The following is a 13,608-nucleotide window of genomic DNA, read 5'->3' on the forward strand; positions in this document are numbered from 1 at the left end:
AAAAAAAAAAAAAAAAAAAAAAAAGAATTATCTCCACTAAGAACAGAATATGCATTATGGAGCAAGAAAGGAATGGAGCAATAGGCATTAAACTGAGGAACTCTAGCTCCTTTGGCCATAACAACCCTTCTTCACTTTCCAGTCATCTCACTGCAATCACCTGGCTACGCTAATGCTCTCTGCTCTGAAATTCTCACTTTGCCTGAAAGAGATTCATTTAAAAAAAAAAAAACCCTAGTGACTCACATTTCAGGTTTACCCCACAAAAATTTTAAGTGAGAGGCTACAAAATTTTATGGTGTGTTCACAACAGAGTTAAAAAATACAATAAAAGAGCAACTATACTGACACTCTACCATTCATTCACCCAGCAAATACTTATTGAGTATCAATCACGTGCCAGGTCGTGGAAGCTGTGAATACCCTGTCTCATATAAGGGTTTACATTCCATTACAAGAGACAGATAGTAAACAAAATAGGACAATGATTTCAGAAAATAAAAAATTGTCTGTTCTTCTGGGAGAAGAAGGGGTACATACAGAACAGGAGGCTCCTACTTCACAGAAAAAGAAAACTATCCAGGTAGGGGAGCAACCCCTCCTAGTACTGCTCTCTTCCACCACCTTCCAGTCACCTGCCACTCTGGAGCTTCTCTTTTCTGAACTCTTGTCCATTTCCTTCCTTAGGCAAGCTATGGGCGTCATCTCCTCAGGCATCCAGCCTCTGCCTCTCCAGCTGTTTCAACTTCTCCCTAACCACTTCTACCTCCTTCCTATCAACACTTAAGCCCATTCAAATCCTGACCTCCTTCTTTAGAGATGTGTATACACTTGTCTCTAAGTGTTCATCTTTCATTCAGCCTTCAATATGCTTTTATCTGACTTCTGCCTCTACCACTCCAATGAAACTATTCTCATTATGGCCACCACCACCATGTTTTAAAAGTAAACATGAAGGCACATTTTCAGTTTGTGTCCTACCTTCATCTTTGTAGTGCTTTAGAATATTGATTTCTGCTTCTTCAAATTCTCACATCCCTTAGATATTGGCATATCCTGATCTTCCTCTTACATTGTATGTACTGTAATGTACATTCAAGATACCTGGAAATCTTGTTAAAATTAGATTCTCATTCAATAGGCCTGGGCTGAGGCCCAGAAGGCTTTCTGTAGGGTCTCTTGCTACTCAAGGTGCAATCCTCAGACCAACAGCATCAGTATAACCAGGGAGTTTATAAGAAACACAGAATCTCATGCCCTACCCTAGACCAAATGAACCAGAATCTGCATTTTAACAAGACTCCAGAGGTTTTATATGCACATTCAAGCTTGATAGCATCCCACCCCCCAGAATTTGTGATTCTGTAAGCCTGGGAAGTGGGTGCAAGAATATGCAGTTCCAGCAAGTTCTCAGGTGATGTTGATGCTACTGGTCCAGGAACCATACTTTAAGAACCAATGGTTCTCAACATGGCCTATACATTAGAATCACCCGCGGAATTTTAAAATGCTTGTTCATGTCTGGGTCCACCCTCCAGACCAATTAAATGAAAATCTCTGAGCATGTGGCCTAAGCTAGTTATTTTTAAAAGCTCCTCTGCTTGATCTTAAGGTTCCTAATTTAGATAATTTAGGAGTGTGTTGGGGGAGTAGTTAGTGGTGAAAAGAAAATAGTATAGGATGAATGCTAGTCATATTATGGTACCATTATTTTAACACACTACAATTTTTTAAACATCAATTCTAACTAACTCTGCCCTGTAAATAATCACTAGAAAGATAATGACCCACAGTTTTGTACTAGGCCATATCTCTGAAATGACCATTTCAAATAATAGGGCCAAACAAATAATAGTTCATTTTTAAAATTCACAAAATGGGTATTAGGGAGGGCACGTATTGCATGGTGCACTGGGTGTTATACGCAAGTAATGAATCATGGAACTTTACATCAAAAACTAGGGATGTACTGTATGGGGACTAACATAATAAAAAATATTATTATAAAAAAATAAAATAAAAAACAAAAAAAATTCACAGAAGAAAAATCCGTATCTGTAAAATGAAAAAAAAAATTAAAGATAGTGTTAGAATTCTGCATTAAAAACTATTTGAGGCTGCCTGGAGGGCACAGTTGGTTAAGCGTCCGACTCTTGGTTTTGGCTCAGGTGGTGATCTCAGGGTCTTGAGACTGAACCCCAGGTTGGGCTCCACACTTAGTGTGAAGTCTGCTTAAGACTCTCTCTCCTTCTCCCTCAGCCGCTCCCCCACCCTCTCTCTAAAATAAATAAACAAATCTTTAAAAAATTATTTGATTTGTTGCAAACTTAGGGTTTTAAAGATGAAAATTTCAAGGACTATTACAAAGAGAAATGTACTTAATATTAAATGTGTTTTTTCATTTTCACTGAAAATTGAAAATAGCTTTTTTTTCTGATTATATAAATTCTCATTGTCACACACACACACACACACACACACACACACACAAATATAAGGAAGAAATTACAACCAACTGGAAGCCACAGTTTCTGAGATTAAACACCTTTAGAATTTGACCAACATTTCCAGCATCTTTTTATAAACAAACATCTTTTTATTTAACAAAAGTTATAGTGTATAAGGAATACCATGTACCCATCAAACAACTTAAGAAATAAAATACTATACATATAGTTGAAACAAAATACTATATAGTTGAAACTCCTGGTATACCCCTCCCAGTTCCTATTCTCCCATTCTATGCCCCATCCAGGGTAACCACAATTGTAAATTTCAGGGCTTACTTCTATCTTCTTACTATATATATTGGTATTCACAAATAGTACACAGTATTATTTTTCATATCTTAAAATTTTATATCAGTCATATAATACTGTACATATCCTGCAACTTGCTTTCTCTCTTAATATTGTATCTTATGAAGTATATCCACATTAATACAGACAGCTCTAAATGGGTTGTCTTCACTCCCATATGATATTCTACCATCTGAGTACACCACAATTTATTTTTCTGTTTTCTGGATGATGAACACTTGTTTCCAAATTCTCACTGCTATAAATAGTGCTTCAATGAATTTCTAATACGTATCTTCCTGTACACATTTGAGAAAATTTTCAAGGCTATGTATATATAGCAACGGAATTATTGACTTGAAGAGAATCCCCATCTCCAACTTCATTAATGTCCAATTGCTCTCCAAAGAGGTTGCACCGGTTTATACTCCTATAAGTTATGTATAAGATTCCCAATGCTTAATATGGTTGCTAACAACCAAATTGTCAGACTAAGTTTTGACAACCTGAAAGGTTTCGTATAATGGCTTTAGTTTGCATTTCCCCAGTTACTAGCAAAAGTGATCATTTAAAAAATATTTTTGTCTTTTTTGTCTTTGCTTCTGTCAATTGCCTGTTCATATCCCTTGCCTATTTTTCTGTCTTTTTTCCTTCTGATTTGTAGATCTTTATATATTCTGGGTTCTTTATAGGTATATGTTTTGCAAATACCTTCTCCCAGTCTGTGGATTTTCTATATATTGTTTTATGACTCAGAGATGTTTTAGATTCTAATGCAGTTAACATTTATTAATCTTTTCCTTTATGGTAGTACTCTTAATGTCACGTGTAATTTTTTTTTTTAAAGATTTTATTTATTTATTTGACAGAGATAGAGACAGCCAGCGAGAGAGGGAACACAAGCAGGGGGAGTGGGAGAGGAAGAAGCAGGCTCCCAGCAAGAGGAGCCTGATGTGGGGCTCGATCCCGCAACGCCAGGATCACGCCCTGAGCCGAAGGCAGATGCTTAACCGCTGTGCCACCCAGGTGCCCCATCACGTGTAATTTTTTAATCATCCATGGTAATTACTAGTTATAAACACTGTGAAAATAGCTTAATGTTTTAGAAATCCTAGCACTTTGTGCTGATGTATGAAAACTAGAAGGTGAAGTTGAGTAGAAACTGAAATTGATCTAGTTTCATTGTTCAAGGTCAATGACATACAAAGAATAAGCAAACAAAAGATAAGGGAAATTAGATATTTCACTGTTAATAATTTAAGGCATTATTGGTAAAAATTTCTTCAAACTATCTTCACATTTCTTTTAAAGATAAGTATGGTGTTATACTAGGGTGTGTGTACGTATACATGGCTTATTACACTGTTGGTGATTTTTAAGAACCTGAGAAAACTGAAGCCAATACTTTAACGAAAGAAGCATAATTAATCCTGAAGTGAAAAAAAACCAAAACCCCAGAATAGAGATTTTAAAACTAAGTTTAAGGAATAATTAGCAAATTCTAATAGATGAGTTTATTCATACTCCCAGTCAAGGTCAATTACTTGTTCTTGTTCAGTCACAGTAAGGTTCAGATACAGTCACGAATGAAATATCTGAATTGCAAGGCTAAGTTTGATTTTTATTTATAATACTGGGTAAAGCACAAATTCAAATATAGGCCTTATTCTGTAAGTGGGAACTAACAGTTAAGGGACAAGATTGCAAAAACATTTTAGCAAGGAACTCATATATGTAAGTGGTGCCTGATTTTTAGAACAAATTTCTTCTACGTTTTACTTTTGTGTTTTACCTATTTCAAAATACTGCTTTAATATAAGAGGGCAAAAATTGAGGTAAATTCAGCTACGTGAATGTCCACTGGGAGACTCTTTCCTGTATCCCACTGTACAATAACAAATAATTAAGGGATTAAAATGTTTAAAAGGATTTAGGCAAACAATATAAAACAGAGGATTCTTATTAACTTTTACAGACCTAAACTAAAACTAAATTTCATAATCCCTCCATGTTACCTATAAAACAGTTTTAAAAACTATAATAATATCACCACTGAAGAGTTGTTTTTTTGCTTTTACTCATAACTGATCCCACAGAGCGGGTAGGGAAATAAAATACAAATTCCCACCTTTGAGGTTTTACCATGAAAATTCAGCTGGGAAGATGATTTTCCTTTTACAGTGACTTCTCCGTTATCCATAATAATGAGGAATAAGGATACCAGGATAAAGCAAATCCACTAAGGGTTCCAAAAACTCATTTTGGAGCACCATTTCATTCTCTAACATCATCAAATGATCTAACAGGCACGAAAGGAGGAAGAGGACTATTTTGTCTTTCCCACTTTACTGTGCATGCTCATTAACAAATGGAGGTGTTAATGAGCACAAAAGTATCTCAAACATGGTCCAAAGAAGAAATAAATAGCAAGTAAATCCAACTTACTTAAGTTGTGCTCTCAGGATATGACAAGGCCAAGCTAAACCACACTCCCCATGTCCCACAGAACTTAACAGAGCCAACCCTGCATCATCCTGCTCTCACCCTGGAGTGTTTTCTTGGGAGTAACACCAAGCCACTTTCCAGCAAAGTCTTTAGGGGTCAGTTAGGGATATGTTGTCATTCGACCACACTGGCTGCCTCTCTCTCCAGAAATTATGACAGGCATGTGTTTTTAAAATCAGGTCTCCCCATTTTCTAAGACAAGAACTGGACTGCTATCTTTAGCATTTTAGCTGTTATTAAAGCAAAAGTATTTTAGTTTCTATTGAAATAATAATATTATAGCTTCTATTATTTCATCTAAGTATTTAACATTCTTTCTTTGAATAGCTTTCATTTTTAAAATCAACAATATTTGTCCAGCTACTTATATTTTAAATCAGAATAAATATAAGTATTAAATTTATACTAAAAGCGTTTAGAGGTCCCAACTAAAAAGAAATTCAGTCCTACTCTGGTTATATTGGAAGTCTATTGTAACAAGGCTTAAAATTAAGTGGCCCATTGGTTGCGATATAGACATGGATATATATTTTATAATTTCTTCCTAATACATATTCACTATAGAAAGTTTGAAAAAAGGTAAAAAAGAAAATAAAAACTCCTAATCACACCAACAAAAAAAAACATAAATATCAGTCACTAGCCAGGTTTGTTTTTCTTCAGTTTAAATGTATATCTATATTTTTAGAACAAAAATTGGTTTTATTCTGTATCAACAACTTCATTGCAATTTAAAAATAAAGCAACTTCTCATGTCATTAAATCCTCCTTGAAAGCCTGTATTTTTAATGGTTGTATAATATTTCAACTGACGGATATACTATTCTATTGTAGTTGCTTCCAATAATTTTGCTATAACAGCAAACTTGTATATAAATCTTATCAATAGTTCTTAATACTGCTTTAGAAGAGATGCCTAAAGGGAGAACTACCAGGTAAATGGCATGCATTCTTTAAAAGTTGACAGGTATTGACTATGTGCTAGAAATAACAATTTATACTTCCACCAGCTGTGTCTGTGAATAATCACCTCACCGTATCTTCACTTGCACAGATGTTTATCATTTTATTACAACTTTACTCAATTATTAGATTGAAATAATATTCCTTTGTTTAATTTGGGTTCCTTTGATAAAGAAAATTTTTTATTTCATCTATGATAAATGGTGTCTAGATGCTCTCTATATATCTTTTGTAAATGTTTTATTTAAACCAACATACAACTGTAAACAAATCAGTGAGAAAACACCAAAACCTTAACAATAAGATAGAAAGTTATGTACATGTACATTTGTGACAAATAAATTCCCTAGTTCATCTGGCTTTGAATGTATATGTTAAATGACCTAGCAAACACACTCCTAGGTATATATCCAAGAGAAATGAAAATACACATCATAAAAATTCGTATAGAATGTTCATAATAGCATTATTCATAATAGCCAAAAAGTGGAAATAACCCAAATCTCCACCAACTGATGAATGGATAGACAAAATGTGGTATTATACACATATAATGAAATACAATTTGCCCATAAAAAGGAATGAAGTAATGACTTGTGCTTCAGCATGGATGAACCTTGAAAATATTATGCTAAATGAAAGAAGCCAGTTACAAAAGGCCACATATTGTGTGATTCTATTTATATGAAAAATCCATAATAGACATATCTACAGAAACAAAGTAGATGAGTAATTGCCTAGGGTTGGGGAGTGGGGGGTGGTAGAGAGTGACTGCTCAAAGACACCAGGTTTCGTTTTGGGGTGATAAAAATGTCCAAAAATAAGATAGTAGTAATAGTTTCACAACCCACCGAATATATGACAATTCACTGACTTGTACACTTTAAATAGGTAAATTTACATATGTATGTATATATGGTATGTGATTATATCTCAATAAAGCTGTTTTTAAAATGTTATGTGTTAATACATTGTAGTCTATTAAGAGTTACAAAAAAGGTGAAATTGTCTCTTGCTCTAATTTTAGAAGCTTTTAATACAGAATAATTTTTGAAGCTATGTTGTTAGATAACATAGAGTGTTCAGGGTAATTACATCTTCTTGGGAAACTGTGTTATTAATATGAAATATCCTTCCTTGACCTGTTTGATTCATTTTTGCCTTAAATTCTATTTTGTCTGATATTAGCAGTACTATAACTTTGTTTTTCATTTCTGTGGAATATTTTTCTCCAAATTTCTAATTTCAAGGTTGCTTTTTTCTTTAGAATCATCTTGCATACATATACATCTTAGAGCTGTATTTTATTTTTAAAAGTATGAGATTCTACTAACAGGGCAATTTAACCCATTCACCATTACCTATAACCCATACTTATTCCTGTCTTCGTGTATTTTATTTATTTACTATACTTTCTTGTTTTCTCTGCCTTTGGTTGGAATGACGAACTTTTAATTTTTTACTCTCATAATTTATATTAAATATCCTATTTGTGGTTATTCTTCATATATTTCAGATTATGCTTTTCTAACAAAGTATAAAGTTAATCTACATCTTAATTGTTTTCCTGAAAAATAATCTTTCATCACTTCGTTTTCTTCTATTCTCCCATGTTAAGCTCATCTGGCCCAGACTGAACATTTAAAGATTACCATTATAGATAAAACACTCTGAGGCTCAACGAACATTTTACTCCCCATGTGTATACTGTAAAGCTCTCCACTGTTTCTTCACCTCAACACTGTGTCTTCATGACACACCTTTCCTTTCTTTGGTCCCTGCTCCCTCCATTTTGGGGTCAGGAGTACTTTAATAAATAATTCTTTCAAAGAAAATCTGTAACATTCCAAAAATCATCGCAGGTCCAAAAATGTTTTTATTTTCTTCTCACATCAAATTGCTGAGTTGTCTGAATACAGAATTACAGGTTCAAATAATATTTTTCCCACAACTTCAAAACTACTGCATTCTATTTCTTTTACTTGTTTTTACCAATAACAGGACCACTTCTTTCCTTTGTAGGTGAACCGTTTGCTCTCTGGAAGCTTTTAGTCAGTTCCTTTTCTATCACTAACATTCTGAAATTTCATATGAAGGTGTTTCAGTATAGGTCTTTAGTTATTCTTTTATTCAATACTTACTGGGCCTTTTCAAGACTTGTCTGTCTTCACGCTGAAGAAATTTCTTCCTCTTATTTTTGTGATTGTAACTCTCCTCCATTCTCTTTATCTGAATTTTCTGAGATGAATGTTGAAGCTTTAAAATGGCCTCTACATCATACGACTTTTTGTTCATACTATCTACCTTTCTCAATTTAAGACTACATTCTAAAGAATCTCTTAGCTCAATCATTCAATTCATTAATTTGTTTTTAGCTGTGTCTACTCTATTTAGGCCATTTGGTCTTTTCCATCTTGACAAGCATATTTTTTAATTTTAAGACTGGATTAATTCATTCTATCCTAGGTTTGTTTTATACATGCAATAACCTCTCTTACTCTCTGTGAATATTAATTTTACTTATTTCAAAGACTGCTGCCTATTCATTGTTATTTTTTCTTGTTATATTTGGTGCCTCATTTTGCTATGACAAGTTTTCCTCAAATGTTCAGTGATTCTTAGCAGAAGATCATTTCAGAGTCCCCATTTGTCTGCGTATGCTGTTTTTGTTTACCATCATTGAAATCCAGTGATGATGTGGGATATGATGCCGGTGTCAGGTATGTGTCAGAAGTTTGTCTTTTCAGTGTGAGACTCCTTAAACTTCCTGACAAGCAAAGGCTACTTGAGGGATCTCCCAGCCTCTCTCTGGTCTCTGGGTTATACCCAGTGCTTGAGCTTGGATTCACCGGATATGGAGGAAGGGGGTCACTATGGGCCTAGTCACTCCATATGTACCTCTTCCTCTAACAGTACAGGCCTCCTCCCCACTATTTGAACATAACTCTGGTTTGAGAACACTATTGATCTGTATATTCTGAGCTGCAGCTCCACCAGGTTTTATTTTTCCACGGATGTGATTCCTCAGTCTTACTATCTTTCAGGAATTCCTGAAATTTCCATCCACCAACACTTTCTTGTTTTCCCAGGTTATCAATTTATTCATGTATGTGTTTATATGGATACAAATATACATGTGCAACCTTCTCTGTTATCTTAAAGAAGGCGGAATCGTGGATATGCCAGTAGTAGTGGTAGCAGAGTTAAAGAACATCATAAGCTCAGCTTACCATCTTTTTTTTTTTTAATATATTTTTTTATTATATTATGTTAGTCACCATACAGTACATCCCAGGTTTTTGATGTAAAGTTCAATGATTCATTAGTTGCGTATAACACCCAGTGCACCATGCAATACGTGCCTTCCCCACCACCCATCATCAGCATCCCATTCCCCCACCCCCCTCCCCTCTGAAGCCCTCAGTTTGTTTCTCAGAGTCCATAGTCTCTCATGCTTTATTCCCCCTCTGGTTAACCCCCCCTTTCTTTATCCCTTTCTTCTCCTACCGATCTTCCTAGTTCTTATGTTCCATAGATGAGAGAAACAATATGTTAATTGTCTTTCTCTGCTTGACTTCTTTCACTTTCAGCTTACCATCTTGATCACTTTTTCTCAGTGTCATTATTTGCTGAAAAGTCAGTACTCCAATGTTAATATGGCCATTCCTCTAAATCTCAGACTTATATATTCAACTTCTATTTGACATCTCTTGGATTTCTTACAGGCATCTTGACTTAACACATCCAAAACTGAATCACTAATCTTATCCCCACCAAATCTACTCTAGTCAGGCATCATCCACATACTAGGACCCCTGAAGCAAACTCCCTTTCCTCCACTTATTACCAAGTAGTCCCTACAAAATAAATTTAACTTCTTTCCATTTCTACCTGCTATTAACTTTGTCAGAGTCACCATCATTTCTTGCCTGAGCTACGATAACAGCCTCTGAATTGGTCTTACTGCTTCTCTTCTTCCCCTCTAAGTCATTCTACCCAGATTAGCCAGAGCCAATGTTTAAAAATACAAATCAGATCATATCCCTTGCTTAAAGCTCTTCCATTTCTTCTCACTGCTGTTGGAATGAATTCCAAATTCTTTCATGTTAAATACTGTATCTCTGAAGAATCTGGAGGCTAGGTCTCTGCTATTTACTAAAGACTTCTTTGATGCCAATAGCTTATTAGCCTGCCTGGGTTCTATGAGTTTGACTTCTCCTTTCCTGTTCTTTGTTCTACTACCTTGCTGAGGCATTCCATAACTTCATCTTGAATTAATATAGTTATAATTCCTCTTAACTACAAAGCCTATATCATAAAACTGTTACAGTTGTACTCTCTAGATACTAGGCATTTGTATCTAGCTAGATAGCTAGATCTGTCCCTTCAGCAACTATCCTTCCCAAATGAACAAGTCAAGTCAAAGGTCTAGATGCCTCTTAGTCTAACTTGCTATAAAATGGGAATACTCCCACTTAAGTTCAATATATGACAGGTGGCTTTGCCACTGTGTAAATCTGGGTAAAAATCCTAACTACTCTGGGACACAGCTTCATTTTCTGTCAAATGAGGGGGTAGGGTTATATGATTTCTAAGATCTCTTCCATTTCTAGTGGTCACAGATTCCATGCCCTAATATATTTCTTAGAGAAAAGCATAGAACCTATCACTCAAGTCCCATGAAAATTATACAGAACATAATATTCTATTTCAGATTTAAAAAAGACTGTCATCGAAGAGAAAAATAATTCAACTCGAGGTTTCTGAAGACAAGATACCATGGATTCACTTTGCCAAGATTTAGCATTGTCCTCAACTGCCCAATGAACACACACAACCTCAAGAACAGAAAATATAGTAACAATAACAAGCACCACTACTATTACTGCGACACAGTAACAACTGAAAGGCTCTAGCTCATACTGGGTAATGACCAAAAACTCATTATAACAATCAAATAGAAATAGGAACCAGAAAAACAAATAAATAAATAAATACATAAATAAATAAATAAATAAGGCACAGTAGGTACCAGAGGCTTCTTCCTGAAAGATCAATAAAGATCAATATTTCATACTGGCTTACACAAAGAGCCAACATATCCCCCTTGTTCCATTTCCTCTCCTTTTTTATAATAATTGTAAAGGGAGAGGCTCTCTGGATTAAGTTACTAGTCTGATCTAATGTTTTAATGGTCTTTAAATCTGACTACAGTCAATTCTAAAACTTGATCCAAACCATAAACACCAAAAAAAAAGAAAAACTCCCTTCTTTTCTAATAATATAACTCCTAACTACCTTCCCATCAACTGTGTAATCTCTGAAGATGGGAAGCTATTCCCCCTGACATTTAATTACTACACCAAGTCTGCATACTATTGATGGGTTTCACAAAGTAAATGACCCACACTGCTTTACCTGGTACATTCCAACTCCAATGTGCTTCGGCTCGATTTTCACCAGCTCAGCTAATGGGTCTTGTACACGCCTTGCTATGGAAACTGAAAAAAACAGAAAATAAGTATGGCTTAATGTGAAAAGCAGTATCCAAATAATTACTTATGTTAGTCCCTTATAATTCAAGTATTTAATTCCTTCCCTCTTCCCCCACACACAGAGGCCAACAATTTCACTAAGTTTCAAAGTTTCCTTTTTTTCACACAAAAGAAGTGAATGCAAAATTTCGGTATTAATTTTGTTACCAGAATCTGTAGGCATTCCTGAGCACAGATTGCACGGTTTATACATTTGGAAAAACAGATAAAACATTTACTTGCTATACTTACATAATCACTTGATCATCCTTTAAACACAGCATAGCAGGGCACCTCACACTTTAATGAACAAGTTGATATTTGTTTTACTTTTAAATAATCCTGCATTATTATGACATACATTTGCAAATCAAATATGTTATTAGGACTAGATTCTGATAGTGATGAGTAACTGATGGAATCATACCTTACAGCAACCAGAGACCAAGTCAGTTGGCTAGTGAACACACTTGTACTGCCTTAAATGTGATTGCAAGATTAACTGTGGTGGTCTGAATCTCAACTGCTTGTCTCTGAACACACCCACAGTTCTAAATCACAACCCTTTCTTGACCATCACAATCCACATCCAAAGAAATCTGAGTTAGCTTCAAACATTCCTTTATCTGTGGTCACGTTTTTACTTGGTCATCATTTCTCATTTTTTTTTTTTTTACAAAATGTTAACAAAATTTCATATCTAATTTAGCTTATAAGATAGATTCAGCTGGAGGGCACTTGTGTGGCTCAGTTGGCTAAGCGCTGGCCTTCTGCTCAGGTCATGATCATTGGGATCGAGCCCCGCATCAGGTTACTCCCTCAGTCTGCCTCTCTCTCTGCCCCTCTGCCTACTTGTGTGCTCTCTCTCTCAAATAAATAAATCTTTAGATTTAGTTGGAGAAAAGAAATTTAGTATGAATATTAAGGATGCTTCCAAGGGCAGCTCTTTTTTTTCTTTTCCCAAGTAGTATAGTTACATTGGGTCCCTACATACAAACAGCTTTCATTTTCTAAATGTGAGAAAACTAATCAGTGTCATCTACTCACACAGAAAGTTGGATGAAACATAAACTCATTCAGTGAAAACATTGAGGCCATCAAAGGAGATCCCATGTCTGCTCTTGTGTTAAACTGTTAAAAAACTGTTCAAAGTCTAGCAACAAAAGCCACCACTTGCAAGTGACTATTATATTCTCCTGTCATTGATTTGTACCACCTCCTCATCAGAGATAAGATCTACTCTGAGCATTCAGTTCACTGCATGGTCATTCAAGTCTTTTTCATATATTTTATTATTATTTCTAACATACAGTGACAATGGCAGCTTGCAAGGCCAGCTTAGAGAGCAATAAGCTGGTGTCATACAATCTGCCTATTTCCCCACTGAAGAGATGCTCACTCCAGCCTCCAAAGCCTTCATATACATTTTCTTATCAAACCTCAAAAGGTTAATGAGTGCAAGTGCTGCGTTACAAGGGAGCTGCTTCCCCCCAGTAATCACATGTATAATTACACAGTGAGAGTAGATGCCACCAGGGAAACATCTGATAGTCTCTGAAAGCAAAGATCATTTCTTTATTGTAGTCTTTAAAAATATAATCCAGTAAGAATGATTTTTGAACACATACATACATTGCCAAAACACTTTCAGATTAAACAAAAAACAAAAAAACAAACCAACAACCCACAACAGTAAACCAAGTGAAAGATATAGGCATCAGAAAATTCACTGCAGGCCCAGGTTAAGATGGCGGAGGAGTAGGGGACCCCTTTTTCAGCCGGTCCCCTGAGTTGAGCTGGATAGGTAC

General features: G+C 35.3%; 1 protein-coding gene across 8 annotated transcripts in view; it reads right to left on the bottom strand.

Annotated features, from left to right (window-relative positions):
* Window positions 1-13,608, bottom strand: part of SRBD1 (S1 RNA binding domain 1) — a 208,689-nt gene that overhangs the window by 84,188 nt on the left and 110,893 nt on the right. For all 8 annotated transcript variants that reach the window (XR_004624865.1, XM_034659076.1, XM_011236753.3 and 5 more), the window contains exon 16: window positions 11,685-11,767. Coding sequence is in view for 7 of the 8 variants with exons in the window: in XM_034659076.1 (XP_034514967.1) it covers window positions 11,685-11,767 (83 nt within the window). In the remaining variant the exon portion in view is untranslated. The remainder of the gene's footprint in view (window positions 1-11,684; window positions 11,768-13,608) is intronic.

Source organism: Ailuropoda melanoleuca, chromosome 4 (assembly GCF_002007445.2).
Source record: "Ailuropoda melanoleuca isolate Jingjing chromosome 4, ASM200744v2, whole genome shotgun sequence".
NCBI classification, from domain to species: domain Eukaryota; kingdom Metazoa; phylum Chordata; class Mammalia; order Carnivora; family Ursidae; genus Ailuropoda; species Ailuropoda melanoleuca.